Consider the following 27,995-nt stretch of genomic DNA (forward strand, 5'->3'; position numbering starts at 1 on the left):
AGGAAGGGAGTTGGGTATCTTGGTGCCTGGTTGTCATTTCGAATAACTAGATGTCTGTAAGAGTCGGTGGGGCATTCAATTCATGCTATAGACGAGCATCCAACCAAGTTCAAGCATACTGTATGATTAAGAGAAACATAAAATCCACAACCTCAAATGCACCAATCGGAACAAACAACGATGTAATGCGTGAATTACCTCGTATAAAACCTCAAATCACAAGAAGTGACGAATCGGAGGATTGAGTTGGTCCAGGAGGACAAGGGGTTGAACAAGGGAGGGAGAAAGAAAGGGAGTAATTGACCCGACGGCCCGGAAGCTGGGTGGGAAAATAGAAACAAGAGCATTTGACCTGGATTATGGGTAGCTAGGTTGCAAGGGATTGATGAATTACTGAGTCGTAGAAAGGCGGAACGGGGGAAGGGCGAGTAGGGGAGATGGGAAGGGAGGTTAGGGGAATTAGGGGAAGTGGGTACGTTTTTGAGGTGTCTGTGCTGCGTCGTGATGCTGTGCAGCTATAGCTAAGTACTTATTTCTGAAGCTGAGGTGTATTCTTGGACCTGGATCATGTCAAGTTATTTAATCCAGAGACGAGAGTGCTATAGTGGTTGATGTTGTCAAAGTTGTTAATGCTAGTTAATTGTGATGGCGATGAAAGTACAGGTTGGACTCTCCTTTGTAGGGATGGACAATGTGGTATACCTTAACCTCCGCCCACTGCTTTGGCAAGTGTCCTCCATGAGGATGTATGCAAAAAGAACATTTTATCACAAGCCAGGAAATATTTCTTCTGATGATTTGACGTTAATTGCGCTAGGTTAGAAGACGAACGAAAAAAAATGTATCATGAGCTAATCTATACTTGATCGAAAAATGGAACAGTATTCGTCTACTGGCATTGTTCATTGAGCGTTAAAGATATGCATCTCTAACGCCTCCGCCAGTTTCGACAACACCTCCCTCCGAACAGCGTTTCTGAATTCTGGAAGTCTGAAATCTTCTGCTACGTCACACGCCATGTCACAGAAAAGACACGACTTCACTGCCTCTTCGTACTTCCTTCCGGCGTCTTGCAAGAGTCCTCTCTCGACAATCTGCACGGCATGGCCCCACATCGGTCCAAACGGAAATTCCTCACTGAGGACCATCTCCTCATCGTCCTCCAGATCTTCAATCTTTTTGTTGGTCCACAGCTCGATTAGCTGAATGGCAACCACGTACAATGTCCAATTCAAAGATGGCTCCTTCGAGATCGGCACTTCGCAGTCCTCTAGAACTCGACCATAGAAAGTAAAATATGGGCGTCTAACGGTCTCATGCACAGAGAAAAGATCGAGACACTGGTCAGAAAGCCCCACGTCGTAGATATGAAGAATACTGTCGACCAGGTCATGAGCCAACCGCAACCTTTCGATCCGAGTGAATTTGTTCATCTCACCCCCGAGGTGCTTTCCACCTTCGAAGAGGTACAGATGACCGAGCGTTCCATCCGCGGAGGCAAGTTTGGGTCTCTCTAGCTGGTAGATATGACAAGTTTCGACACATGAATCATCCATTCCGTCACCAGATAACAGCACCATAGCATTTGGCACCGTTCTCATGGGTTTGACGTTAGCATAGACAAGGTAGCTATCGTCGAGATGGACAATCCTACTCGACGCTTCACAGATTTGCATGCAGATCCAGCAGTCGTTGGGTGCGGCAAATTCAATCATTGAGCCAAGATACTTACGTGTATACGTAGTTGTGTTGGGAAAGTTTGCGAGAGTACCTGTGCATTTAGGACACAGGTAACGCTGACAGATTTCGCTTGGATCACGACTCGATGTTCCCGAGTTCAATATTTGTTGGGTGATGGCCCGCAACATTTCGTTGTAGAAATCAATGCTTCTCAACTGTAATTCAGTCATATCCCAATGGTACTGGACCTCCGAGAGAACAGACTTGTCGTGATTCCAATTGACTGGATCGGGAGATGTCGATCGTGGCTACGAGATATCAGCGAGATAGAGCAGTGACACTGGAGTGGTGTTTACAGTCGGAAGTAAGGCCATTCAACTACTGACTTACATTGCTCTTGTCTGAAGATAGGCAGTCTATGATCACTTCTAGCCTATGTTGCAAATTTTCCGTTGTGTGTAAATAGTCTTTATGTTGTGGTGAACAGTCCCTTATGTAGGCATTGAGTCTGTCGACTGTAACAAGGTCGACAGTGTTTTTCATGAACGCCAAGGGATCCGATGTATCAAGCGGTATGTTTATCGATAAAATTGCGGATGAAGTGAACATAAATATACTTTCTTGAGCACAGATCTTTCCGAAATGGACGCCCATTCCCGTTCTACAACCTTCGGTTTTTAATGGGCATTTTGATCCAACTATTTTTCGTAAAGATCTGAAAAGATTGATAATTGCGATTGTATGTTGAACGATCGGATTCTGAGCGATTTTCGTTTCCAGAGTTAGTCGTTCTTCCATGTCTTTCTTAGATCTTTGTTGTCGGGTCGATCTTTCTGCATCGGTAGCCTGGGCCTCTTGCAATGACTTGAAATGTTCAACAACAACGTTGTCGCCGGTGTCCTTTTCTGGTAGGTTGAGATTGCTCCAATCTTCCTCTACGTTGCATGAAGCTGCGTCAAGGGGAATCTCTGGCACGAGTGAGAGGCGATCGAAGTGAGGCGCCTCGCCGTCTGCTATGGACATAGAAGATTGTTCAACTAACGACTCCGGAAAACCATCGTTGGAACTACTCCGATTCAAATTTGAATTGTTACTCGAGTTGTTAGTGTCATTGATAACTTGTCGATCGGTGGAAGGTAGAGAAAAGAACGCAAGCGATTTAAGATGATCTGCAATATGACTGAGCAGCTGTTGTTGAATGTCTGCGTCCTTGCCCTGTGACAGTCCATGGGGTACCCGTTCACAAAGAGGACAAGCATTTCTATCTCTTAGTCCAGTGCCCCGACTGTGGCGTGCTAGGGAATTCACCCGAAGCTCGGAGATATCAGGATGCAAAGCCGTAATATGCTCTCGAAACTGGGCTTCATCATTGAACTCCTGCTGTTCTTCGTGATCGAGGTTACAAGCCCAGGTTGTCATATGAATCCGCTGGTACCAGGACCCGCCATGGAATGACTCCATGTGATCCGCCCACTCTCGCTGCGAGGAGAAATAGTGATGTGAGGTTCTGCACTTCTCAGATATGCAGACGTACGGCTTCAGATCTCCTTCGACATGCTTTCTGCGCAGGGTGTAAGTATTGGCTATCATAACATGCTCATATGATACCTTACATCCATCTAGTAGGGCTCAGACCTGCACATTCTAATGGCCTGGAACAAAAAGGGCAGACACACCAGCCGGGAGCTGTCTTATCAGGTTCGGGAAGTGGTGGGTAATCAATATGGGTTTCTTCTCTTGAAATCTTTCCACTAACACGGCTCGATATCACTGTCCGACTCTTCATTCTCCTACGTAATAGACTGCCATCTATTCTTGATGCTTGTGTCATGGATGGAGCAACATTAGAAAATGACACTCGCGCTCGTACTTCCCGGGGGACGAGATAGGGCGTAGTTTCAGGAGCTCCAGGTGGTGATGAATTCTCTTCCAAGAATCCCACGTTCGGTAGCTTCTCGGAGGAAGGAAACGAAACTTTTCTGTCATGTCGTTGCTGATATAAGAGCCGTTTTCGTCGAAGATATATCGAATATCCTAACTGGTCAGTCAATGACTTTGGTGCAGCGGGAAATCGGCTTCGTGCTAACGTAGACGCAAGTTGAGGAAAGTAGGAATCGTCTGGACGAGGATAGTGAACGTCGAGATGAGCAGCGGTCATTGGAATCGTCGATTTTTTGATGGTTGCTGCGAGCTCCAACAATGTGTCTAGGGCCATTTCGACTGCTTCCCAGGGCCTGCCTCCATAGACTCGCCATCTCTGTTGTATAGCCACCTCTTCGGAGATATCGTTTTTGATTCCATCGGAGGCAGTTACATTGGCCTCCTCGGTGGACTGTACTGCTGTGGAGGTTTAGTACTGTGCTATGAAGGACAATACCCTGGATACCTACCATTTCGAAGCCTTGCTGAGATAAGCTGCAGCAGGCCGATGATGGCGTCCTTCACATCGCCGTAATCCTGCAGCCGGTCATCGAGTGCTAGACCATCGCGGCCCTGGACACCCAGGTATTTGCTCCAAATGCTCAGTTTCCAGGATAACTGATTTACGAAAGTTTGCTCTTGCGATTTCATGTTAGAAGAAACATAGGTCTCGAACAACTCCGAACATTGTAATAGTTCGCCAAGGATGCTTCGAGGTTGGATATTCATAGGTCCTACAGCTGGATCCATGTCGTATTTACCGTATGTCATAGGTTTGCAGTGTTTGGGGTCAGTCAGTCACAAGCGCGAAGTACCGGAGTATGTCAATGAGTAGATGAGGAGTCAGGTCCAGATGGTATCACAGTACTTGCCAAGAATTCCCCTTCCAGCAAGGGGCATTTCGCCGTCCGTTCCACGATCTACATGACAGTTCTTTCATCAATCTCAGGTCTATCCCCTCTCGCTACCATTTGCCCACTACATCTTGACAGGTCACGACTTAGTCTTCCGCGTAGCTCCATCCAAATCAGCAGAGTTTGGTCGGACAACACGCACGGATAGAGCGCAACCATGGCACCTGCCTTGGTAATGGCAGATGAAGAAAGCTGTGACATTGGATCAACCCAAGTACTTCTTGCCACAGATCTTCAGCTTCATATCCAGTTCCTCAAAGACATCCATCACTCTTTCACGGAAGCCCTGACGCCTGAGAACAACGACGGATGCAAGCCCTTCATTCGAGCAAAACTCGCCGAGATTGGGCTCCTGATCGGCCCATTAACTGTTCCTTGTGATCTGACAGACGTCCCGTTCATTCTAATAGAGCGATGCTTGAGATATCTCCACCAAACTCTGAATATGCTGGAAACACTAGTGAGCCCTGTAGCCCCCGCTCATAGCCTGGATAATCGGCCACGAACAGATCAATCAGACGCTGATGTATTTATCCCAAGTCATAGGCCTATTCTTTGCTAAACTTTCCCAGGCCCGGTATCCAAACTTGATGATGCTTCGGGACTCCATGTCTTTGCAATACCGCTCCAACCAGACGAATAATCGAAGTATTAATGACAGACCTCCAGCACAACATTTGCCCGCTCTAGTCATCAACTTTTCCCTGAACTTCGAGAAAGAAAAGAAACTGGTCGAAGTAATGACGCAATTCATCGCTACCCTGAGTCGAGTGCTTCCTCTCCTCAACAAAAACGGCATTCCCAATGCCATGGTGGATCAAGGTCAGGCCAGGAGAGATGTCCACGTCGCCAAGCAAGCACAAACCATCTGCCAACAGTTAGATCTCCTTCTGCACCTCATGTCGAGTAATCTAGGCCCTTGTGGTTTGGAACACACGGCAGGCATCGAGCTATCAGACTTCTTCGATACGAATTGTGATATTCGTCTATTACTATCGACATGCACCGATGAGGAGCCCCAACGAGTTTGGTATCCGATACACTGTAAACGCCACTGGTAAGCCCTACAACCCCCATTTTGATGAATAGGTATTGAAAATAATACAACAGTGAACCTAAAATGAGTATCACAGAGCCTTTTCGCCTGTGCCAAAGTTTGCAGAAATCCAAACCACGCTTGATGCCTGTTCATCTGACATATAGTGCCAACACCATCTCGTCCTCAAAGAATCGAGGACGCGCGCGACTGAACCGGGAGGATATCCTGAGTTCCTTCACCACGCTGTCCAATCTCATGAAAGAAGAGAGCAATGCTACACATAAGGCGATCCTTCGACGTGGCGAAAGAAGACGACTCCAATGCCTGCTAGCTTCAAGTCTACTATATTTGTTCAAGAATGCATGGTTTGAGGGGGTGTGGAATCTCGATGGGATCCTGTTCCCTTCAATCACCAAGCCGTCAAAATTCGCAACCCCATATGCGTTTGGACGACTCAAAATCACGAGTAGCATTGGAGAAAATCCCAACGACACCGAAGACTGGGACGTTGGAATCTTCATGGCGAGCTTTGGACTGCTCTTACTCGAAATAGAATTCCAGGAGCGCCTCGAACTCTCTGAAGAAGAAAAACATGAGGAATTCGGAGTCGAGATCGCGCTTGACCGCTACATTAAAGCGTACGAGGGCGACATCGAAGACCCGCTGTTGAAAGTCCTGCTCGTCTGTCTGGATTTCAATGCCTTTGTAGACGACTTGGAGGATCCCTCCCTGCAAGAGGACGACCTGAAATCCCGATTGGTCATATACCAAAACATACTCACGCCGATAAAAGACATGCTAATCATTGGCTTCCCTGAAATCGCCTCAAAGATCCCGGACATCCAGCAGATACAAGATCTGAGTTCAAATTGGGGCATAAAGCCATCACCTGTACGGAAACAGACGGCCGCGAGCATGGATGTCTCGTTCAGGGCAAAGACAGAATTATCCACAATCAACAAGGAGCCAAAGTCGACAATTGCATCCACTACCCGTTCACGACCACCAACAGTACCACCCACAGTAACCGATCCGGACACCAACATTGTCACACCACATCACGACTTTAGAGGCTCTATCCCACGACATTGCGACTACCTCACTGAAGACTCTGTCCCCTGGATCGCAACGACCCGCCTCGGCCACGGCTACAACACGATCATCGAAAAAGTGCACCTCAAGCCCAAAACCCCTTCACCACCCCAATTCTATGCACGGAAACTAGTCGTGTGCCCCAGATCCCCGCAGGCAAAAGCCCGCTTCCTTCACGACATCAGCACAGAAGCCAACATCATGAAGTCGCTCACCCATCGGCACATCGTCCGCCTGCACTCAACCTACACCCTCAAGCACGAATTCGCCATCATCATGAGCCCCGTCGGAGACATGAATCTTGCCGAATATTTCGCCAGCGACACGGAGCCAGGCTCGCAGTCGGATTCTCCCATGCGCGGCTGGTTCGGCTGTCTCGCCATGGCGTTTGCGTATCTGCATGCTAAGAAGATCAAACATAGGGACGTCAAGCCTGCGAACATACTCATAAAGGGGTCGGAGATCGTGCTGGCTGACTTCGGCATCTCGAAGGATGCGTGGGAGGACATGTCGACGAAGACGACGGGCCGCGTGGATCGACGGACGGAAATGTACTGCTCGCCCGAAGTCGAGGAGTGGGATGAGCGGGGCAGGAGTTCGGATGTCTTTTCGTTGGGATGCGTGTTTCTAGAGATGGTCACACATCTTCTTCGGGAACATGGGTGCACGGTGGAGAGGCTTCATCAACAGGTCACGGCAGAGTATGGGGTCAGAAGTTATTGCAAGTCGATGGAAAGAGTTCTACATTGGATACGGGAACTCTATTCCGCCGCGAGGCAGCCGCGAAATGTGTACGGTGCGGGCCGCGGGCGGGTAGATGGGGCGAGGATTCTACCAGCTCTGGAGTGGTGCCTCGCCATGTTGCTTCCTGATCCGAATCAGCGGATCACTGCTGAATTACTGGCGGCCATCATCGCGCGTACAGACACAAAGGTCGGCACGATGAGCGGAGCACCTTGGATTGGGCCTTGTTGCGGGCACGACGCAGAGCGTCTCTTGCCCTGTACGCCTCTATCTTTTGAATGGCCTTTGGAGGCCAATGAAACGATCATCAGCTGGGACAATATCGGATCCAACATTAAGATTCCAAGGATGGAAAACGCCGTAACCTGAATCGTTCCTCAATCGCCCACGACATTACTTCGCCTCTCCCTCTCCTTCTCGATCACCCTGCCGAGCTCCTTGAAGTCAACCGGCTTCGTCATGAAGAAGTCCACCCCGGAGCTCCATGCTTCCAGCCTCGCGCTCGCCGAGGCAAGACCCGTGAGAGCGATGATGTATGAGCGGGGCGCCTTGTGCTTCTGTTCGTACTCGCGGATCCGTCGTGTAGCCGTCATGCCGTCCATAACTGGCATGGATAGATCTGTTCATAGTTCAGATGAGTTAAGACGTGACTGGGTGCAAAAGAGAACTTACCCATAAGGACGACGTCGAATCTACCACGACGTTCTTGGTAGGAGAGCAGAGCTTCGAGGCCGTTGGTGGCTTCCGCGTATGGCGTCGAGCGTTTCCTCAGGAACGCTACGAGGAGCTGATCGTGTATTTAGCAAAACGATCTGCAAAGATAGTGTATATGCCTTATCTCACCTTCCTATTTATAGGATTGTCGTCCGTGATTAGTATGCGTGCGCCCTTCTGTATCTCGTTTAGTGATGGGGGTGTAAGCCCTTGATCTTCCACTGGTGTGGCCTTAGGCGTTGTTTTCACCGTCGGGGTATTAACCTCTGCCTCATCGTCCTGTGCAACTGGGAACTTGAGCGACGAATTAGAAGAATACATCTCAGAGCTTCTGCCAAAGTAGTCCGAGCCGCCACTGCTTTCGACCGAGCCGAGACTTTCGTCCCTCGCTCTCCTGGATAGACTGACGTGTGGGCTTTGTAATGGCGTGAACGGCGACGGGACGTTCTCCTCGGGGAGACCGAAGCGGTTTAGGCAGCGGTCGATGATGTAGGCTAGTTTGTATGGTCCGCAACTTTGGAAGGCATGCGTTAGTGCGTGTGGTGGTAGGGGGAAGTACGGGCGTGAAAAACTTACGGCTGCGTCATGATTTCGACTACGGACTCCTTGTTGCTAACGCGGACGTCCGATCGCAACGTCGACGCCTCTAAAGCATCCAGCGCGATGAAGATAGACACCGGAGCCTTTCCGTCCGATCTCCTGTGCTGCCGGATGGCGTTGAGGTACGCGAAGGAAGGTTCGGGGCAAATAACGAGGTCTGCATCGTGGCCCTCCCACTCTGTCGTCTGGACGACTTTCATGCCCAGAGTCTCGGTCAGGGTTTTCGCGAGAGCGTCAACGAAATGCGACATGCCCTCGACGTCCTGGGGTGCGCCGGAAGTTTCAGTCGGGGGCTCGTATTTCCGGTGGAGGATGCAGATGCGCTTGTTCTTCAAGCGGGGCAGGATCGAGAGGAATTGCTGTCGTTGGGGAGACACTTCGTAGATGTTTTCCGGTCGTAGAAGGCCCATCTTGATGGTCATCTTCGTGCCGACGGATTGGTCGCTTTGGACCTCGATTTTTCCGCCAATGCTCTCGATAATTTGGCGTACGATGCTGAGACCCAGGCCGGTGCCGCTCGAATGTGGGTTCTCCTGCGTGAAGGGTTCGAAGATCTGGTTGGCGAGAAAATCGGCACCTATGCCTGATCCGGAGTCTGTGATGGTTAGAGTGATGACGCGAGATCTGTCGTTGTCTTTCTGTGGTTCCCCTGCGGATAGCTGGACGTGAATGCGGCCGCTATGCGTGTATTTCATGGCGTTGCCGAAGATGTTCATGACAATACGCCTCCAAGCACCGATTGGAAGACAGTACGACCAGTCGTCTTCTTGTGACAGATCAAGAACGATGTAGCACGTTTTCCGTCGTAATACGTGATCCGGGGAAGATGTCGTAGACTGTCCCGGTGATACGTCTGGTAGATCTCCATGCCCACCTACAACCGAGAGATAGGATTGCCCTGAAAACATTGCCTCCACAACTTCTTCTGTAACGATGCCTAGGTCGAGGCCGGGAGCATTGGCAGGCCAGGAATTTGGCCTCAGGAATCGATTTGGCTTCGAGTATATGCGTATGGTCTGTGTGCCCTTCAATTTCTTGGAGGAAGCAAGCGGCCTCACGTCGTTCATTTTGGCGTGGTCTAGGAGATGGTTGATTGTATCGAGCAGCGTTCTCCCACACGCAGTAAGTGAGTTCAACATCGTGCTCTGGAAGGAGTCTAGAGCCGTCTCGTTTAAGAATTCGAGAGTGCCTAAGATGCCGTGAAGCGGTGAGCGAAGCTCATGCGACACAGAGGCCATAAAAGTGGTCTTCTCCCTCGTCGTGGCCAACGCATCCAGCCTTGATAGCTCCGTCATTATAGAGCTTCCGAAAACCTTAACATATGACATATCCACGAGGGGGGAGAGTAATCGATCGAGGCTGTTGCTCCAACAAAGACACCCAGCAAACCATCTTGAGCGCTCATAATCCCACAGGGGAACAAACAAAACACTTCGCGCATGTGGTAGAGCGGTTCGCAAAACCTTGGAGGAACGTTTTAGACGCATTGCAGTGTTCTTGCGTTTGGATGCTTCTTCTGCGGCGGCTGCATCTGTCGAAGCACTACTTGACGTGTCAGAATCTTCTGCCGAAGAAGATAGAAGTTCGCCTTCGTTATCGAAGTTGAGAACCTTGCCGTTGGGGAATTGGCGAAGAAGGCTAGTGAAGTCCACCTCGAGGATAGGTTGTAAATCACCACCAGCCAATTTTGCGGCCTTAGCCGATATAGCGCAGGCAAGCACCTGGCATTTCTTTGGTGAGTCTGATTTGGATGACTGATTGGGCCGATAGACGAAACTACGTTGACTGCCCAAACTGCTGCTTTCACTGGATTTTGAATCGTTGGATTCGCCCGAACTACTTAAACTTCCCAAATGAGGGTCCGTGGCTCGTCCGTGGTCACGATCTCGCACGCCCGCGACGGAAGCATCCAGGAATGCTACACCATCTAGGTCGCTGGACGCTTGCATGATAGTGGCTGCTCGTGCGAACATTGATTTCGCATTTGCAGGTAAAATGCTCTCCTGGAGCCTTCTCACAGTGCTGTGTCCGCTGTGTCCGCTGCGTGAGGTCTGAGCGGCGGGCTTCGCACCGAAAAGCATACGAGTTGTAACTGTTAGGTCTGAGCTGTTACTAGTAATGCTTTCATGGTCTTGTGGACCTAGTTCAGGGAGCCTTTTCGCACTGGGTTCGAGATTGTGCTGTGACTGGTCAATCGTGTTTTCTGCTTCGTAATTATTGGGTAGTTCTGCACTGGGGGGTAAAGCCTGCTCAACATCGTCTTGGAAAGGTTGTAGAGTGCTGGCTCCATCTGAGAAGGAGATAAGCCCCCTAGTTAATTGTTCGCCATGGCGAAAATGATTCTTGATGGTATACGTGTCGAGGTACTCGGCAATGGTTATCGCGAGGTCCAGAAGGACGATCACATCTGCCTCCGACAATCCGTCTCGGGACTTATCATCGTGTATGCATAGAGCACCGACGATTGCGCCAGAGGGACTGACTAGTGGTATGCCGGCATAGAAGCGCAGGTGTGGTGCGTTCTTGACGTAGTCATAATTTGAGTAAATTTCGCTCTGGGACATATCATTGATGATGACCACTGGATCCTTCCCTGTGACCGAAGAGGCATCAAGGTTGAGGACGCTCTCGCACAGAGCCAACGATCTAGGAATACTGACACTCCCGAGCCAAAGGGAGTTGTGCACATCAGAGCGCGAGCTCGCACGCAAACTCAGCTCCGGGGTGGCTTCTGCGAGGATATGTTGATGCTGTTTGTCTACGAGCGAGATCATCGCCCGCTTAGCTCCTAGTCGTGTACACGCCAGCTGCGCGAAGGCCGTCAAAGCCGAGTCCTTGGAGGGGGATGCAACATGATCCTTTGGGAGTCCCCAACTGTCTGGCGAGGTCCCTGTGAGCTGGACACTAGGGAGGTCCTTGAAAGCGAGGCTGTAGAGCAAGAAGACATCGCGCAGTCGTTTCGCCTCCGATACGGATCGAACAGGGCGGGACGAGTGTTGCATGGTTCTGTCTGTCGATCGACGTGAACGGCGGCAATAGAGCAGCCTGAACGTCCACGGGCCGACGTTGGACAACTTACTCGTATGTTCTAGGCCTTGTGTTGGGTCGGGGAGAGGAGCGTGGCAAGGAGGGGGAAGGAGGGGATGGGATGGGATGTTTAGAAAAGAGTGGGTGGCGAGTAGAGGTGGGATCTCCAAACTCCAGCGGATCTAAGGATGGGCATTTTCTTAGATTCCCATTCCCACATGGACTAAAATCGCATGCCGCGCATGCCCATGCTAAGAGTAAGATGATCGTAATCGTGTTCTAGAAAACGATTCGGCATGGACTGATCTAGATGTAAGACCCTGAAATGTGGATACTTTAAATACTTGTACCCGTATATGGATGTATGCCAACAGCCACAGCAATGTCGATTCACATCGAACCAATCAGAGTGGTGGCATCGTGCCTTTCCATCCGTTCTGCTTGGCCACGTGATCGGCCCCGGGTTCCAACTACAACAAACATATCATCGCATCGTAAGACAGGAAGGGACATCTTCGATGTTTGCAGCGAACATCCTGAGACACCACCAGAGGTTAATCATACCAACGTAGTAAGTCGACGCTGACTCCAAATTAGAAACCAGCCGTCTCTACTATTACTTCGTTTCATCCACCTAGTATGTCGCTTTCAAAGATGGGCATCTTTCGTCCTATACATGCTGTTGTTTACAGCAGAAAATCTCCACCTGTGCGATGCAAAATCTCATCATAATACCCTTGAAACGCCAACCAACCCTTCTCTGGCGTCCCAACCTGCTTATAACTCTCCTCCGCCTCCTTGTCAGGAATAATCCTCTTTGTGTTCTCCGGATTCCCAGCACACGCGGCATCCACGAGCAACTGCGCTTGACACGTTTTCTCCAAACTGAGGAACCAAAATGCCGCCTCATCCACCGTCTCCCCCACAGTCAAGATCCCATGATTCTGCAAGATTGCCGCCTTTCCGTCGCCTAGCGCGGAAGCAATGCGCTCCCCCTCTTCCGCCGCGAGCACCACGCCTCCGAACTGCTCGTAAACTGCGTGCGAGTTGTAGAAGCGGAGCGAGTCCTGAGTGATCATGTCGAGGGGGCGGCCGAGGGCGCTGAATGCCTTGCCGTACGTGGAGTGTGCGTGGCATGCGGCGTGGACGTTGGGTCGCGCCCGGTGGATCGCGGAGTGGATTGCGAAGGCGGCGGCGTTGATGGGCTCGTTACCTTGGACTACTTGGCCGGTTTCGTTGACGAGGATTAGGTCGGAGACGCGGAGGAGTGAGAAGTGCTTGCTGAGAGGGTTGAGCCCTGTGGTTGTTAGTTCGACCCTGGGCGAACATAGTTATAGTGACCCGTCGCACAACGACGAAAGCCGCAAGAAACGTACAAAAGTGATCCGTGAGAATCGGATCTCGAACACTGATATGACCCGCCACGCCCTCATCAAACCCCCTGGAAGCAAACACCCTATACGCAGCGGCAAGATGCTGTTTCCTATACAAACGCTCGTCCTCCGGTGTCTTGAAAGTAGGGTATCTTCTGATTTGCAGTGCTTGGCCAGAAGTCGTTCGGCCCATAGCGGCCACAGTCTGGTTTCCTATGTCCTCGGCATGGTCCACTCGTCGTGCTTCCGCGATGCTAGCTTTTGCGGTGGTTGATGTGGTGATTGTTCGAAGAAATGGGCTATGGAGAAGTGGTGGAGAACGGAAGGGACAAAGTCTCGGGCAGGTAGCGCGTGTTATATGTCTAGATACTTGTGCTCTTACGGAATTCATCGTGAATTGAATATTGCAAATAGTAAAGATCTCATTGGGGTTGTGACGTTCTTCTTCGGTGTTTATTATCTCGGATAACCGTCGTTTCGGGTAGAGCTTCCCCGCAATGATCTGCACGCTTTCCATCCCGTCATTGGACACCACGATCTCGCAATTGGGCGATTCGGCAACGTCAACTCTGTTCATCATAGCAGGGATGGATGGTACATTGTTCGGCTTGTTCACAGTAAGGGATCTAGACCAAAAGTAATGAATAGAGATTATATTGGGGTATATCATGTTTCACTCATAAATAGTCCTAACAGGAGTGCCTACTTTACTTTGCTACACCTTACTGTAGCAATAATTACTTTGCCGACTGAAGCAATCATTGAGAAGTTGTCCTCATACGAAGCTTCCAGTATCCAAACACTGATCAAGGGAATCCACACGCTAGATGCTGTAATGCATTCTAGAGGCCCGGTCATGTAGTTGTTCTCAGTTTCTTCCGTGGCTGCGTTGCCAATCCTTTCATGAGCAAAAGAGGAATGATATCAGTCTGCTTTGTTCGGCTGATATGTTTACGGCAGACCGGACATTGAGATCGTCGAGGCTCGCCGGGTGCGGAGCGTTCTTCGCCAGCTATCAGTGCTTCCATTAAGCAGCTGTGACAGAAAATATGACCTAGGTGAAAGTATATCAGTAAACTTCATACCAAACTAGAGCCAGCAAAAAGCGAGACGTACCACATGACGTTGCCGTTAGATCAGTCGGTGTATCCATGCAAATGACACAGGTGAGTGTGTTGAAGTTTGTCGCCTTCTCCTCTGGCTTTTGCTGTGCCTTGACTGCGTCCGCTCTTTGCTTGTCCAAAGCCTCCTTGAGTGGTGTATTCTCCTCGGTTAGGTCAACCTCTCCGATTTCGACCGTACTTGCTTTCTTGTCCTTGCTCACGGCGGGCACAGCTCCCCCATCTGAGCGTTTTCGACGTTTCGCCGATGGTCCAGCGCCCCCAGACTGGGCACTCAATCTCCTCGCAGGCGGATCCGGATCATCAGTTAGATCCACGACCCCACTGTTCCGACGCGATGCCCGCGACGATCTTGCAGGCGGCATGGAGGTATCTGAATAGGAAGAGTTTTGGGTTGCCCCGGACACGTCTGCAGCTGGTCTTCTCGAGAAGTCGAAATCTTGACGAAAGACTGTTGAAGGAGTGAAGAAACTAGAAGAGCTCGCCGGGGCCGGACCTGGGTTCAGGATTTGATCGAGAAAGGCAGCAGATCGGGGCGGCGGGAGCGGAGGCGAGGGAGGCGTCGGCGAGGGTGGCAAGTCCACGATGTCGTCGAAGGACCAAAGTGCGGGCGAGTCGGTCGAAGAATTAGGTTGGCCCTGGTTAGGGTTGGTATTTGAGCTGTCGTTGTTCGGCGCAGAAAACTCGATGGGTCGGGGAGGAGGGTTGTTGGGGTCGTTCAGTGAATGGTAGTCGGACATGGTGAGATGAAAGTACAATACGCCACTGATTGGTCGTCCAGGTTCACCGCGATAGGAATGATGGAATCACTGCAAGAGTGAAGGCTGATCTGCTCGGAAAGTAGCAACAACGGCACCGGAACCTGGACTTGAAAGTGCCATGACAATGAACAAGCCAGGACATGCGCGCAGGGCAGCCGATGCGCTTGTGCCTCCCGCAGTGATCGACTTCGGCTCGAACGGGCGTTAAGTGCAGCTGTTAGATGCTAGTACTCGTACAGTTAGTGAGGTCGAGCGCCACATTTGCGCCACAGAGCCCGGATCATATAATTTCCGCCAAGCTTATCGAACTTTCCCTTGCACTGATTCCATGACGCATGTGACCTTCTCCGCACTCTACGATACGGCACCTAACGGGAGGGAGCACATTCAACTTTTTTTTGTCTTTCCTTATACACAGTATACCTGTTTTAATACAACCTCCATACAGTTTCGGAATGAGGTGACCCGCAGTTCTCAACCTAATCTTACTATGAGCTGCAGTCACCGCGGAACCTACGCTGCCAGACGGATTGTTCAAAACCGCTGCTCTCCAACACCTCTCACACCAATATCATATATATCCCAACGAAGTCTTGCAACAGCACGAACTCGATCTCAAAAAGATACCAATGCGGTGCCGAAGAGCTTGCTAGGTACTTGCGCCTTCCTTCTACGGTCAATGCGACAACTAACCATACCAAGTTCCATCCGAAGCTCGCTTCAGCGAGATAGGGGTGCAACAACTCAGCAGCCATGTACATTCCCAAGTGTTTCCCGGCGCTTCTACACGGCCGCCTCCAGAGCTCGTAGAACTCTCCAAGGATCATCTCACGCGCCATGACCTGCTGGGGAAGAACCAGGACTCCACCCCACCCGTGGGGTTCGATATGCCCACGCTCCAGGGTGCGACTCTCGATGAGCACTTCTATAAACTTGGAATGGATGCCGCCGAGCCATACCTAAGTATGGCGAAGAAGCTTGCATGGGCGAATCCTCCTCCTAAACCTCGAAAGTGGCTTGCGCGCAGCGGGTGGACCAAGTATAACAGCGATGGGACGAGCGAGGCAGTGGATGCGCCGGATGAGACAATGCTCACCTTCGACACAGAAGTAATGTGGAAAGAGACTTCTTTTGCTTGCATGGCTTGCGCCGTCAGCCCGACAGCATGGTACGCATGGATATCGCCCTGGCTGTTAGGAGAATCAAAATCGGACCGTCATCTTATTCCTTTGGGAGACATATCGCAACCGCGGATCGTCGTAGGGCACAACATTGGTTATGATCGGGCACGAATCGCCGAGGAATACGATATCAGGCAGTCCAAAAATGCATTCATCGATACCATGTCCTTACATGTCGCTTCGAATGGGATGTGCTCAAGACAACGGCCCTCGTGGATGAAGCATAGAAAGAGTCGGGAGCTACGGGAAAAAATCGCTACGTCGGAGGAGAACGCGGACCTTGCTCACCTTTTGGATTCTGGGGCATTGCCTGACGAAGAGGAGGAATTGTGGATAGGCAGAAGCGCAATCAACTCGTTAAGGGACGTGGCAAAATTTCATTGTAATATCACCATCGACAAGGCGCGGCGCGAATATTTTGGAGAATTGGACCGAGAAGGTGTAAGAGCAAAGCTGGACGAATTACTCGACTATTGCGCCGCAGACGTCGAAATCACACACCGAGTCTACCAAAAGGTCTTCCCACTGTTCCTGGAAACATGTCCTCACCCTGTCAACTTTGCCGCACTCAGATTCCTAGCCGCCGAGATTTTACCCGTCAATGAGACTTGGGACGCGTACATTGCCAATGCCGAGGCGACTTACCACCAGCTAGAGGATGCTGTGAAGGAGCGTCTTGTTGGCTTGACAGAAAGAGCTGTAGAAGTGAAAGACCAGCCCGAAGTTTACCAGAATGACCCTTGGCTCAACCAGCTGGACTGGTCCGGCCAGGAAATCAGGATGGTGAAGGGCAAGAAGAAAAACGACCCTCCAAGACCGGCAGCTCGCCAGAAGAAGCCAGGAATGCCGAAGTGGTATAAGGACCTGTTCACAAAGAATGACGGACCAATGAATCTGACAGTTCGGACACGAATAGCGCCAATATTGCTAAAGCTCTCATGGGACGGCAATCCACTCGTCTGGTCCGATAAGTATGGGTGGACCTACCAGGTGCCAGTGGATGAGATGTTTGCATACAACGGAAAGGGAATGAAAGAGCTTGATATGTCCGAGGAAGAGAACCCACGACTACGCGACGACACGAAGCATGTATACTACAAGATCCCGCACAAGGACGGCCCTCTTGCGCGATGTGCAAACCCTCTTGCAAAAGGTTATTTACAATATTTCGAGAAGGGAAAGCTTACCTCAGCATATGAGTATGCTAAAGAGGCTCTGGAAATGAACGCATCATGTTCATACTGGATAAGTGCGAGAGATAGGATAATGTCTCAGATGGTTGTCTACAATAAGGAAGTTCCGAACGCAATAGCGTTGAAGTCAGCCTCAGACAAGGGACGTGGAAAAAAGGTCGGCTTCATCTTACCGCAGATTATTCCCATGGGCACAATTACCAGACGTGCTGTGGAAAACACGTGGCTCACGGCCAGCAATGCTAAGAGTAATCGTGTCGGATCAGAGCTGAAGTCTATGATCCGGGCTCCAGAGGGGTACTGCTTTGTAGGTGCCGATGTCGATTCTCAAGAATTATGGATTGCAAGTTTGATCGGCGATGCTACCTTCCAACTGCACGGCGGGAACGCAGTCGGCTTCATGACACTCGAGGGTACGAAGGCAGCAGGCACAGATCTACATTCTCGGACGGCAAGCATCCTCGGCATCTCACGAAACGACGCGAAAGTATTTAATTATGGACGTATCTATGGAGCAGGCCTGAAGTTTGCTTCAACGCTTCTACGACAATTCAACCCTTCCTTGACCGAGCAAGAGACGTCCAAAACAGCCAACAACCTATACCAGAATACGAAGGGCAAGAAAACAACGAGGAAGCAACTCCACGAGCGCCCGTTCTGGAGAGGTGGTACGGAATCGTTCGTATTCAACAAGCTCGAGGATTTCGCAGAGCAGGAGCGCCCACGTACTCCCGTCTTAGGAGCCGGCATCACCGAGGCATTAATGAGACGATACCTTTCCAAGGGTGGTTTTATGACTTCTCGCATTAACTGGGCTATTCAATCTTCTGGAGTCGATTATCTCCACCTTCTTATTGTAAGCATGGAGTATTTGACCCGTCGGTACAACTTGGATGCTCGCCTGGCGATCACAGTCCATGATGAGATAAGATATCTAGTTAAGGAGAAGGACAAATACCGTGCAGCAATGGCCCTCCAAATCGCAAACGTGTGGACGCGAGCCATGTTCTCACAACAAATGGGCATCAACGAGCTTCCACAATCGTGTGCCTACTTTTCGGCCGTGGACGTCGATCATGTCTTGAGGAAAGAAGTAGACATGGACTGCGTGACTCCAAGTCACAAGGACAAGATCCCGCATGGAGAGAGCCTTGACATCATGGCTCTTCTTGAGAAGGGTGAAATCGCACGTTTGGACCCAGCTATCATTCCCAAAGATCCTCCGCAGGTGGAGCAATACTCAACCACTTACAAGCCCCGCGTGCCCGTCATGGCCGCCCTCGAAGAATCATCGCCAAACACCTCCACAGCGCTAGCCTACCTCAAAGCTCAGATCACGGAAGATGACAAGGAGCTTCGCGAAGTAATGAAGACCGTTCGTCCCGCCCGGACCCGTTCATCTACGACCCGCAAATCCAAGCGTTCCGCCGAGGACGAGGAAATCGAGAACAGCATCCTCCACTACCAACAAATGGCCAAGCTCCTACCCGTCGACGAACCCTGGGGCGAGAAAATCAACAAACAGTGGGAGCGGAGCGGACTAAATAAAAAGGGCCAGTGGCACACTCTCCACGGCCACCGCAACAGCCCCGCGAGTAGGATCGTTCGAGGATTGTAAGACGCATACAAGGCGTACTTTCCCAACACAAACTTCCTTTCTAGCAGCACTCGACTTCTTTTTGTATATGTATATTCTTTTTTACGGGTTTCACCTTTTTGTACGATACCATGGTCTTCTGTTTACGGCCTAGGGAGGAGATCTTTTGTATGGCATATGTGTGATGATACCTTTCATGCATTGCGGCGGTCGGTTTGGGCGGTGCATGGATGGTCGGTGGTTGGGTTTAACGCATTTGCATCGCATCGCATCGTTCGTGTTTTCGACACGAGAACTAGCTAATATACACTCACAAAGTCAAGTCGCTATACGAGAATATCAACTTTGTGATTGATCTCACGCCTCCCTGGCCCCTTCTTACTCACTGTGACATGGAGAAGTGGTAAACGTTAACCAGCAGATTCACCGATGTAGTTTCCCGAACTTTTGTCAGTAACAAGATATGTGTTAGAGGAGAGAGTAACATTTGGCAGAGGTCATTCCAGGGTACTCCGTAGAGTAATGGTAATTGCGAATTCGTTCCTACGTAAATTGTTGAAAGGGATCGACGGCTTCCAGAAAGTCTGACAGGGGAGATCAGCAGGGCCAGAACCTAGAATTGGTAGGATGGGATAAATGATTGGCTGGCTGGCGAGGGTGAGGCCGGATGGCGGGATCTTTGTGCCTGCAGGGCGAAGGGAGACAGGCCGGCCAGACCGGGTGAGTGGCTGAGCTGGCATGAGGAATGGGAATGCTGTCTCGGGTACAAAGCCGAAGTTAATGCCTTTGTGTAGAGAATATACAAGCAGTACAATGAATTCTCAGTGGACTTTGATAGATTTTCATGTGTGTTTGCATTAAATCGATATAGTTACCCCACAAGACGATTCGTAATTGTAGACTGTGGGTAATGATAGTATCGTGGGGTACTTCCGGGGGTAGTTAATGTGGAATGTCAACAGTTGTGGTAATTCCCCCCGCTGAGTCCGTTTACAGTGACTATGGGACATTCACGGTGAGCGTAGAATTGCCTGATGCGGCTAGTGCTTATGCAGACCCCTGTCGTTCCTGGATGCCGGGACTTGGCGTTTTGCACAATTTTCGCGGTTGGCCCGACTTCGCCTTCACAATTCGCCGCTTTCCGCTCCACCTTACCCCTTTAGGACTAACGTGTCACCCTTTTCATGCATAAAAATAAAACATAAAAAAATCACACGATGAATCGACTGTCACCGCCGTTCTAAGTTCTCCCCCATAAATATCAATACAGTAACCGTCCTCCCTCAAAGACCCACATTCTCTCTTCATCTTCCCCGCATTATTCCAACTCGAGTTCACTCACTCACCAAACAACGTTCACTCACTTTTTCAATCAACATCAACGTCAACGCCAATACCTAAGTCAATTCGACGGTACTCCATACTCGCGTTCCTGAGATCCCCCTTTGTCGCACGCACCTACGTGTCCACTCCATCCACATAACAATCGCATCCTGCACCCGCGTCTAAACGTCCACGCCTCCCTCCACTCCTACAAACCCCACAATCGTCAAGATGTCTGCCGCACGCTTCTTCACCTCTCGCCTCCCTATCCGCGCTGCCTTCCGCGGCCACCAGGTCCGCCTCAACTCCAGCGCCGCCACTTCCCCGGCCGCACGCCTCGCAGAGATCGCACGCACCGCCGAGAAGCCCAGCGCCCTCGAGGCCAGCGTCCCCGTCATGTGGGCCGTCTCCGGTGCTCTCATCTACACTGCCTGGAACAGGATCGACGAGAAGAAGGAGGACCACGTCGAGAAGGTTAGTCTCGCTCAGCACCCCTTTGTTCCATTGACTCACTCGCTAACATCACAACGCAGCTTCTTATTGTTTAGACAGACACATTTAATCAAATTGCATATACCCCACCCCGGTCGGCGCACCAAAGAACGAGCGACAGAGCGAGCATTATTTGAACGGGGGGGCTTAGACACTTGCGTTCCGGTATTTGCATTGCCGATTTGCATGGCTTGCGCATAGACATGTCATCTTCATTTACACACTCTTACTTTCACGAACGATTTACTTTTTCATTGGGTCATTGCTGTAGGGAACTATTACTGGTTATGGGTATGGGATTGGATTTGGGCGGATAATGGCTCAGGCCTCGGGATGGATCATCAAGGGATTTCAAGGGAATAAAATAGGCGTTCAGGACTTCGAACGATAGAATATCATTTTTCTTCAGGGTCACTATGTGGACTCGGATCTATTTTTTTTACTTATCTTGATCGTGCTATGTCTTTTCCAGTGCTTTACACGTACACTATGTGTCCTTGCTACTTATCGAGAGAGTCGGTGTAGCACCTGCGCACCAGTGCAAAAGATCGCGAGTATCCGATTAATGCAGGAAAAAGAACAGGATATTCTTTAATAAGATGGGAATTATGAAGGGTATGAACAGCAATTATGGATGCAATTCGTGAAGTCGTAATGCAGTGCAACCGCGGATGAAACGCTCTTGCCTCTTTCATCCATCCATCTATCGTCACCACTTCCACTATAAAGACCGCTCACCCCACCTCTTCCATTCCATTAACGCATCTAACCCCACTCCCTTTAATTCTCTCATCAGATCTGGTATCTGTACTCCTTCTGGTCATCAACGCCTCCGCCAACTTCTCTTCTCTTCTTTTCGAGCTTCACATTGTGTCTCCACAGGATGCCCACAAAGGTCATGCACACAGCAGCTCCCGCAATCGTGATACCCAACCCCGTCCTGAATCCCGTGGGATAGAACGGTGCCTCTTTCTTGACGAACACATTTGCCGCCACGAAGTTCGCACAATTGCCCAGTCCCAGCACCATGGCCGTTCCTACCGCCGCACTGGCCCTACCCCGCAGGTTATTCGTCATCCACGCAGTCGACATGGCCATCTGAATGAACGTGCCACCGCTCATGGCGAACAGCGAAAAGTAGCGGATCCCGGGCGCGAGGCCCTTCCGGTCGGAATACACGACCTGAATGATCCAACCGACCATCGCGAAGGCGATGCCGAAGAGGATGAACGGGAAGCGGATGTTGGTGCGGCCTGAGATCCAGGACGCGGTTACTTGGAAGACGATGCCGGTTAGCCAGATGGGGATCGACATCACTTGGGCGTAGGCGGCTTTCCAGCCGAGCTCGGTGAGGATCGTCGGGATGAAGGCGGACATGGAGGCCGCGGTCATGTCGCAGCAGAAGAACATCAGTACGCTGGTTGAATCGTTAGTGAAAAGTTGGAGGGGATTGGGGGAGGGTGGCGTACGGAAACCAGATCTTGTAGTCGGAGAGCACCTTGAACCAGTTCACGGAGCGAAGGTCGAGCTTTTGGTCGCCCTTGTCGGCCTTCAATTTCTGCAGGAGATGGGCTTTCTCGGCGGGAGTCAGGATGTCGGACTTCTCCGGGAAATGAGGCACGAAGAAGAAGACGAAGAACGAGATGAAGATGGTCAGTAGACCCTCGATGATGAAGATCCACCGCCAGCCTTCCTTGCCAGCGATGCCGTTCATGTTGCGGAGACCGTATGCGAGAAGACCGCTGATGCAAGGACCGAGAATGCCGAATGTGAAGAAGCAAGCAAAGCGAAGTGATGCCTCTTTGCGCGTGTAGTACTCGCTGATCAAGAACGCAGCGCCTGGACGTGTCAGCACGATCAATACTCGTTGGATCTAGTACTCACCCGCTGGAAGAGTCGCTTCGAAGATGCCCATCAAGAATCGCAAAGCCAAGAGGCCCTCATACGAGGCAGTCAATCCCTGACAAGTCGAGATGATACCCAGAACAAGCATGTTAATACCGAGGAAGATGCAGGGCTTGACGTGTGGAAGACCCATGATCATGTTACTGGGGATTTCGATCAAAACGAAAGGAATGAAGAAGATCCAGATGCAGGTGTTGTAGCCGTGGGGAGGCATGTTCAGTCCCTTTTCCAGACCCTCGATCCTGGCATTGGCGACTAAAAGAGGTCAATTGGACGATTCGGCGCGTGGTTCAGATGAATCGCATAGTCACTCACTGTTCGTGCGGTCGAGGAAGAGAATGGTATATGTGCAGCCCAGCAACGGGATCAATCGTAGGTCCAACTTCAAGGTGTAGTTGGACGGCGGATCCATTGCGGCCTCGATGGTATCATGGTCGCTGTTGCTCGACTTTGTCGCAGTCTCCTGCGCAACAATCTTTTCCGCCATAGTTGGTTGATTTTACAATCACTCGGAGGACGAGAGCATGTAAATCAATTCAAGAACGAGAGACACAGCCAGAGACCAATCGGGGTCAGTGGCGTGAGGAGGCACCAGCAGAGCGGTGACGGACTCAGGCGGGGAAGGGCGTAAGAAAACCAGCGGGCCGAGCCTTGTTTTCTGTCGCAAACTATGCTATGGTACCAAACCTATGGGGCGAAAGGCGAAAGGGGCAGGAGTTGCTCGTGCCTGTCCTGTGAGACTCGAAAGCGAGTTTCCCGCGGGACAATGGCAGGAAGGGGAAGTGGATACTATGTACGGGAGCGCGAGCGTGTCGACTCTTCGCTGGGCTGGGTTGCAGCTTTTCTCTCGGCCTTCAGTACTAAGTGCGATGGTAGGATATTATCGCTGTTGGCGTTCGGGGGCGTTTCTCTTCTCGGTGCTATGCCCAGAGGAGTCCACTTCCACTCGAAAGGGTCCAGAAAAATCCCAGCAGAAGTTGGATTGGATTGTTATTGGATTGGATATCGACGATACGATAGCGGGGAGACGCAGCCGCGATGCCGCGCGTGCTCGGAGTGGTCGAACCGGGTGGGCAGTGGGCAGTGGGCAGTGGACACTCCTCAACCGAACACGATAATCCTTGCTCGAAGGATCAGGCGCGCTTGTCCGGACCTCTTCCAGAAGGGGACCTGTCAGGAGGGGCGAGGAAGAGGGACGAAGGAAGGCGGAGAAGAGATTGACAAGTTGGGTGCACTGCAGATGAGAACGAAGGTGAATTGAACGAATGCCGGTACATGCGTCGGCTGCAGGCTGTGATGAGGCTTGCAGTTGCAGTTGCAGTTATTATCTCCTCTGGCAGGCGACAGGCCGTGGCTGACCAAAACAGATTTGGTCCTTCAAGTGGGTACGGGCAGATAACGAACGGCCAAAGGACCTAATGAAGGTGAGAATGATCAATGGACCCTTGAGGTTTACTTGCACTTTAAGTCGAAATGGCGCGTCCAGAGATTAATTATTATGGGTTCCCGTGTGCTTCGGGAAAGTGAAAGAGAAGGGAGAAAAAAGAAGATTGATCCAGAAGCATGTAGCTAAACAGTCTAGTCCAGCTAATGGTAGTAGCTCCAGTACGCTAGACGGTCTTTCCTTCCATTGAACCAACACAGAACCACGAGCTGTATTACTCGCAAAAGGGATCAGCGCTGTCAGTCGCTACCTTGGTACACTACCTGGAAGCATTGTAACCTTATTAGTCCTCACGGCGTTGGTTGATTGGTTACGTTGTAACTATCTCATTGTTCCAACCGTCTTTGTATCATTGTACTCGCAACATCTGGCCTGCCCTTATGGGAAACAACTCCTCGAAACCCATCTCAGATCCAAATCACGATTTATGAACATGCGGAATTCTAGAGTCACAATAATGTACATGTACGACTTGATTTTACCCTCATACGTCGTTTTGTACGATACATCACTCTCCACAACGTAACGACAACCCCACAGCCAATGTGACTATATCATAAGAAGGTGACGGCAGTACGCGATTCGACAGTCACCCGCCTTCCAAGTCCATCTTCACTCTTGCAGTCACTGCTAATCCGTCGTACGTAACTTTGGGTCCATAAACGTGCATCACACAATACCGAGCGCATGGAGAGACCGGCGGATGGACGGGCGGGAGGGAGGGCGGGTGGACAGTAAAGTGCGGTGGAGCGAGCGGATATGTATGCATTCGCAAGGGCAAGGGCAGGGTCGCGTGGGATACGAGGTGCCTCGAGGGACGATGGCGTTTACATGCCTATGGCATGTGCGTCGGGGGGGTGTTGGGTTTGCTTTTTGTTTGCCGATGTATCCGCCGAGTGCGTGTGTGTGTGCGTGGGAGCGGGTGGTGGGATTGATGGTGGTATTGGATGTTGGTAATGGAGATGAACGTTCACACTCTTGCACGCAGATCACAGAGCTCCCCTCACCACTACTACACCTTACACACCCATCAATTGATCAACACTCCATTCCCATTCACCCGACTGCGCCGCGCAAGAACCCCGGACGATCTACAGCCATTCATACGAAATCAAGTTTTCCCTACTTTTCCAGATTTCCGCTGTCAGATTGACCCAACTGAGCCAATGCTGGAGACGGGAGTATGCTGTGTTACCCCTCAATCGAGCTTGGATGTGGTGGGGGGAGGGGGAATGGGTGGATAAGCGCAGTCGCCGAGGGAGGATAAAATCCGATGTGGGAAGAGTAGGGATGTCAGGTGCAGAGTGACATGGGATGTTCTTAGGTACCTGTCGTTGGACTTGTACGGATTTCGACGAAGGATTGGTTACGTCGTGAAGGTCGAGTCGGGGTGAATTGGTCAACAACCTCATTGAAAGAGCAGGAAAATCATATCGAAACAACACAGCATACGTTGAGGAATAGGAACAACTCACGACAAAAATGGCCAACCTCAACATCCCCCCATCCACGAATACCGTCCGCGTCCGGGCCATTGATGCCCTCACAAAGATGTCCGTCTCAACGGCGGCCTTCATAACCCCAGTCCTTCCACACCATACGATCCTCAACCTCACGACCACAACCTTCATCCTCGAGCATGCTCCCTCGAAAAAGACCATCCTCTTCGACGCCGGCGCGCGCCCAGACTTCGAGAACTTCTCCCCGCGCATCAAAGCCCGCCTCGACGTCAACGTCCGGGGCCTCCGCGTCGACGCAGACGTCCTCGGCATCCTCCAATCCGCCGGAGTCCCACTCTCATCTATCGACGAAGTGATCTGGAGCCACTGGCACTGGGACCACCACGGATCCCCAGAGCGCCTCCACCCACGCACCAAGATCATCGTGGGACCCGGCTTCAAATCCGCCTTCCTCCCCGGCTACCCCATCGACCCCGACGGCATCTTCGTCGCAGCGAACTTCACAAACCGCGACATCGTCGAAGTCGACTTCTCCTCCCCTACAACGTTGACGATAGGAGGCTTCCCCGCCATCGACTACTTCGCCGACGGAAGCTTCTACCTCCTCTCGACCCCCGGCCACGCGATCGGCCACATGTGCGGTCTCGCGCGCACAACCCCCTCCACCTTCATCTTCCTCGGCGGCGACATCTGCCACTTCGGCGGCTCGTTCCGTCCCAGCGTCACTCACCCTCTCCCGTCTCCTCCGCCGTGTCCGGGCTGCGTTCTCTTCGACGACGTCGACAACGAAGACGGGCGGCGGAGGACGAAGCCGTGGTTTCAAGTCAGCGACGCACCGACGTCAGCGTACCTTGACGCACGCACCGCGCAGGACTCGATTGACAAGATGATGGCGTTCGACGCGGAGGAGGATGTACTGGTTTGTCTCGCGCACGACACCGATTTGCTGCGCGTGCTTCCTGTCGTTAACACGGCGCCTGAGAGGGATTTGAACGATTGGAGGGGGAGGGGGTGGAAGGAGAGTGTGCGGTGGGGATGGGTGGGGGAGCTGCCGAGGAGGAGGAAGGATGACGGGGGGGTGGAGAGTGGGAGGGGGGCGCTGGTGGAGGGGGTTTGGAGGGGGGGGGAGAGGGTTGAGGGGTTTGGGGGGTTGAAGCCTACGATTTATTAGGGTGAAGGGCGGATATGTGTGTGAATGCGGGTGTGGGTGTGCAGTTGACGCTTTGTATACGTGTAGGTCGAATGGTCGAACGTTCGAATATCATTGTAAGATGCAGATATAGGGGGATTGGAGATGGACGCATAGAGGGCGAATTGAGATCATAGATACCTAACGACCGAACGACAACACGAGATGAGGGCGCAGCACAGGACTAGACAATATGTTAGATTTGAATGTAGGAAGTTCTGATGTCGTCCGCTTCACACGCAGCCCAAGTGCTTTCGGACTCTACAGTTGCTCATGGGTTCAACGCAGTGTTAGAGAAGCCAACTCGTGTTAGCTGGCTGTGTTGGTGGAGGTCAAGCATCGCTGCTCAGGCTTCTCAGGGGTTGAGTAAAGTGGTGGTTTGTCACTGAAAATGTTTAGTTGAATTGGAATTATGCTGCTGTTATTGAGATGAGAATATGTATAGCGGGTGGGCAGTGTGTCTAGCGGGACTTGATATGACTGTAAATGTTGATTTCTGTTCTTACTTTAACGCTCTTTGGATCACAACCATGTGATAGATATTATGTGATGTGAATCAAGATGAGGTATTTGTTGGTCTCCGTCTTCATACCACTGTAGATACGAGACGACGAGTTAAGTCCCCATCCATCCCACCACATGAGAAGAAGAAAAGTCACGAAGCAAAACATGGACGTCCACTGATTACGACGACAAGTCCCACCAGCCGGTGACGTTTCTGAGACAGATGCGCCATGTCGAGTCTCTGGCAACGACATACCTCGGTCTGTTCTGTGATTCCATTTCTTCAAACCGTGCTCCACTGGAGACTTCGTACTTGACCTTCCCCTCTATTTTACTATTCAATTCTCCTACGTCCAATCTCCCCTTGCATACACCTGAAAAGAAAATATATATACATACGTATGTACACACACTGCCGACACCAGAAGAAAGTAAAGTCTATCCGCCAAATCCCATCATAGCCAGTACAGGAAAATGAGATGTGAAGTGTCGCGTGCCACCTTACCCGAACCGTCAGGCGCAGATGCGAAAAAACATCATCATGCCATAAAGTTTCACGACATCGTACGACACGCTTGCGGTGTCATGGCGATGCGCGCGACCGGGGTGTGGACGTTTGGATGGGATTAGATTGCCGATTGCTTTTTCACTTGGCGGAGAGGGGAGGAGAGGGTTGGAAAGGAAAAGGAGGAAAGCTGATTGCGACTGATTCAGGTCGTCTT

At 51.1% G+C, this 27,995-nt stretch overlaps 8 protein-coding genes across 8 annotated transcripts; 3 read left to right on the top strand and 5 right to left on the bottom strand.

Moving 5' to 3' along the window:
• Window positions 1-902: 902 nt before the first annotated feature.
• On the bottom strand, window positions 903-4,251 carry BU24DRAFT_482612 (uncharacterized protein; the record flags this gene model as incomplete). Its single annotated transcript, XM_033533248.1, has 4 exons — window positions 903-1,988; window positions 2,071-3,241; window positions 3,294-4,020; window positions 4,071-4,251. The coding sequence occupies 4 exons, from the start codon at window positions 4,249-4,251 to the stop codon at window positions 903-905; spliced, it is 3,165 nt and encodes a 1,054-aa protein (XP_033383440.1).
• Window positions 4,252-7,396: 3,145 nt separating this feature from the next.
• BU24DRAFT_424008 (uncharacterized protein) lies at window positions 7,397-11,986 on the bottom strand. The gene is made up of 4 exons (XM_033528394.1): window positions 8,680-11,986; window positions 8,233-8,617; window positions 8,062-8,176; window positions 7,397-8,008 (listed from the first exon to the last, which is right to left on the bottom strand). The coding sequence occupies exons 1-4, from the start codon at window positions 11,703-11,705 to the stop codon at window positions 7,767-7,769; spliced, it is 3,768 nt and encodes a 1,255-aa protein (XP_033383441.1). The 5' UTR covers window positions 11,706-11,986; the 3' UTR covers window positions 7,397-7,766.
• Window positions 11,987-12,189: 203 nt separating this feature from the next.
• Window positions 12,190-13,380, bottom strand: BU24DRAFT_372002 (class II aldolase/adducin domain protein). The gene is made up of 2 exons (XM_033524487.1): window positions 13,107-13,380; window positions 12,190-13,027 (listed from the first exon to the last, which is right to left on the bottom strand). The coding sequence occupies exons 1-2, from the start codon at window positions 13,294-13,296 to the stop codon at window positions 12,417-12,419; spliced, it is 801 nt and encodes a 266-aa protein (XP_033383442.1). The 5' UTR covers window positions 13,297-13,380; the 3' UTR covers window positions 12,190-12,416.
• Window positions 13,381-13,741: 361 nt separating this feature from the next.
• Window positions 13,742-15,170, bottom strand: BU24DRAFT_424010 (uncharacterized protein). The gene is made up of 2 exons (XM_033528395.1): window positions 14,220-15,170; window positions 13,742-14,157 (listed from the first exon to the last, which is right to left on the bottom strand). The coding sequence occupies exons 1-2, from the start codon at window positions 14,962-14,964 to the stop codon at window positions 13,958-13,960; spliced, it is 945 nt and encodes a 314-aa protein (XP_033383443.1). The 5' UTR covers window positions 14,965-15,170; the 3' UTR covers window positions 13,742-13,957.
• Window positions 15,171-15,339: 169 nt separating this feature from the next.
• On the top strand, window positions 15,340-19,291 carry BU24DRAFT_424011 (DNA polymeras-like protein gamma). The gene is made up of 2 exons (XM_033528396.1): window positions 15,340-15,634; window positions 15,684-19,291. Exons 1-2 carry the CDS (start codon window positions 15,476-15,478, stop codon window positions 18,975-18,977), a joined length of 3,453 nt encoding a protein of 1,150 aa, XP_033383444.1. The 5' UTR covers window positions 15,340-15,475; the 3' UTR covers window positions 18,978-19,291.
• An 899-nt stretch (window positions 19,292-20,190) lies between these two features.
• Window positions 20,191-21,204, top strand: BU24DRAFT_493569 (uncharacterized protein). The gene is made up of 2 exons (XM_033533982.1): window positions 20,191-20,753; window positions 20,813-21,204. Exons 1-2 carry the CDS (start codon window positions 20,511-20,513, stop codon window positions 20,825-20,827), a joined length of 258 nt encoding a protein of 85 aa, XP_033383445.1. The 5' UTR covers window positions 20,191-20,510; the 3' UTR covers window positions 20,828-21,204.
• A 63-nt stretch (window positions 21,205-21,267) lies between these two features.
• BU24DRAFT_228271 (MFS general substrate transporter) lies at window positions 21,268-23,254 on the bottom strand. Its single transcript, XM_033522138.1, has 4 exons — window positions 22,992-23,254; window positions 22,656-22,931; window positions 22,241-22,610; window positions 21,268-22,188 (listed from the first exon to the last, which is right to left on the bottom strand). Exons 1-4 carry the CDS (start codon window positions 23,161-23,163, stop codon window positions 21,564-21,566), a joined length of 1,443 nt encoding a protein of 480 aa, XP_033383446.1. The 5' UTR covers window positions 23,164-23,254; the 3' UTR covers window positions 21,268-21,563.
• Window positions 23,255-25,438: 2,184 nt separating this feature from the next.
• On the top strand, window positions 25,439-27,245 carry BU24DRAFT_482620 (Metallo-hydrolase/oxidoreductase). The gene has a single exon (XM_033533249.1). It carries the CDS (start codon window positions 25,603-25,605, stop codon window positions 26,749-26,751), a length of 1,149 nt encoding a protein of 382 aa, XP_033383447.1. The 5' UTR covers window positions 25,439-25,602; the 3' UTR covers window positions 26,752-27,245.
• The last annotated feature ends 750 nt before the right edge of the window (window positions 27,246-27,995 follow it).

Source organism: Aaosphaeria arxii (assembly GCF_010015735.1).
Source record: "Aaosphaeria arxii CBS 175.79 unplaced genomic scaffold BU24scaffold_5, whole genome shotgun sequence".
NCBI lineage: Eukaryota > Fungi > Ascomycota > Dothideomycetes > Pleosporales > Aaosphaeria > Aaosphaeria arxii.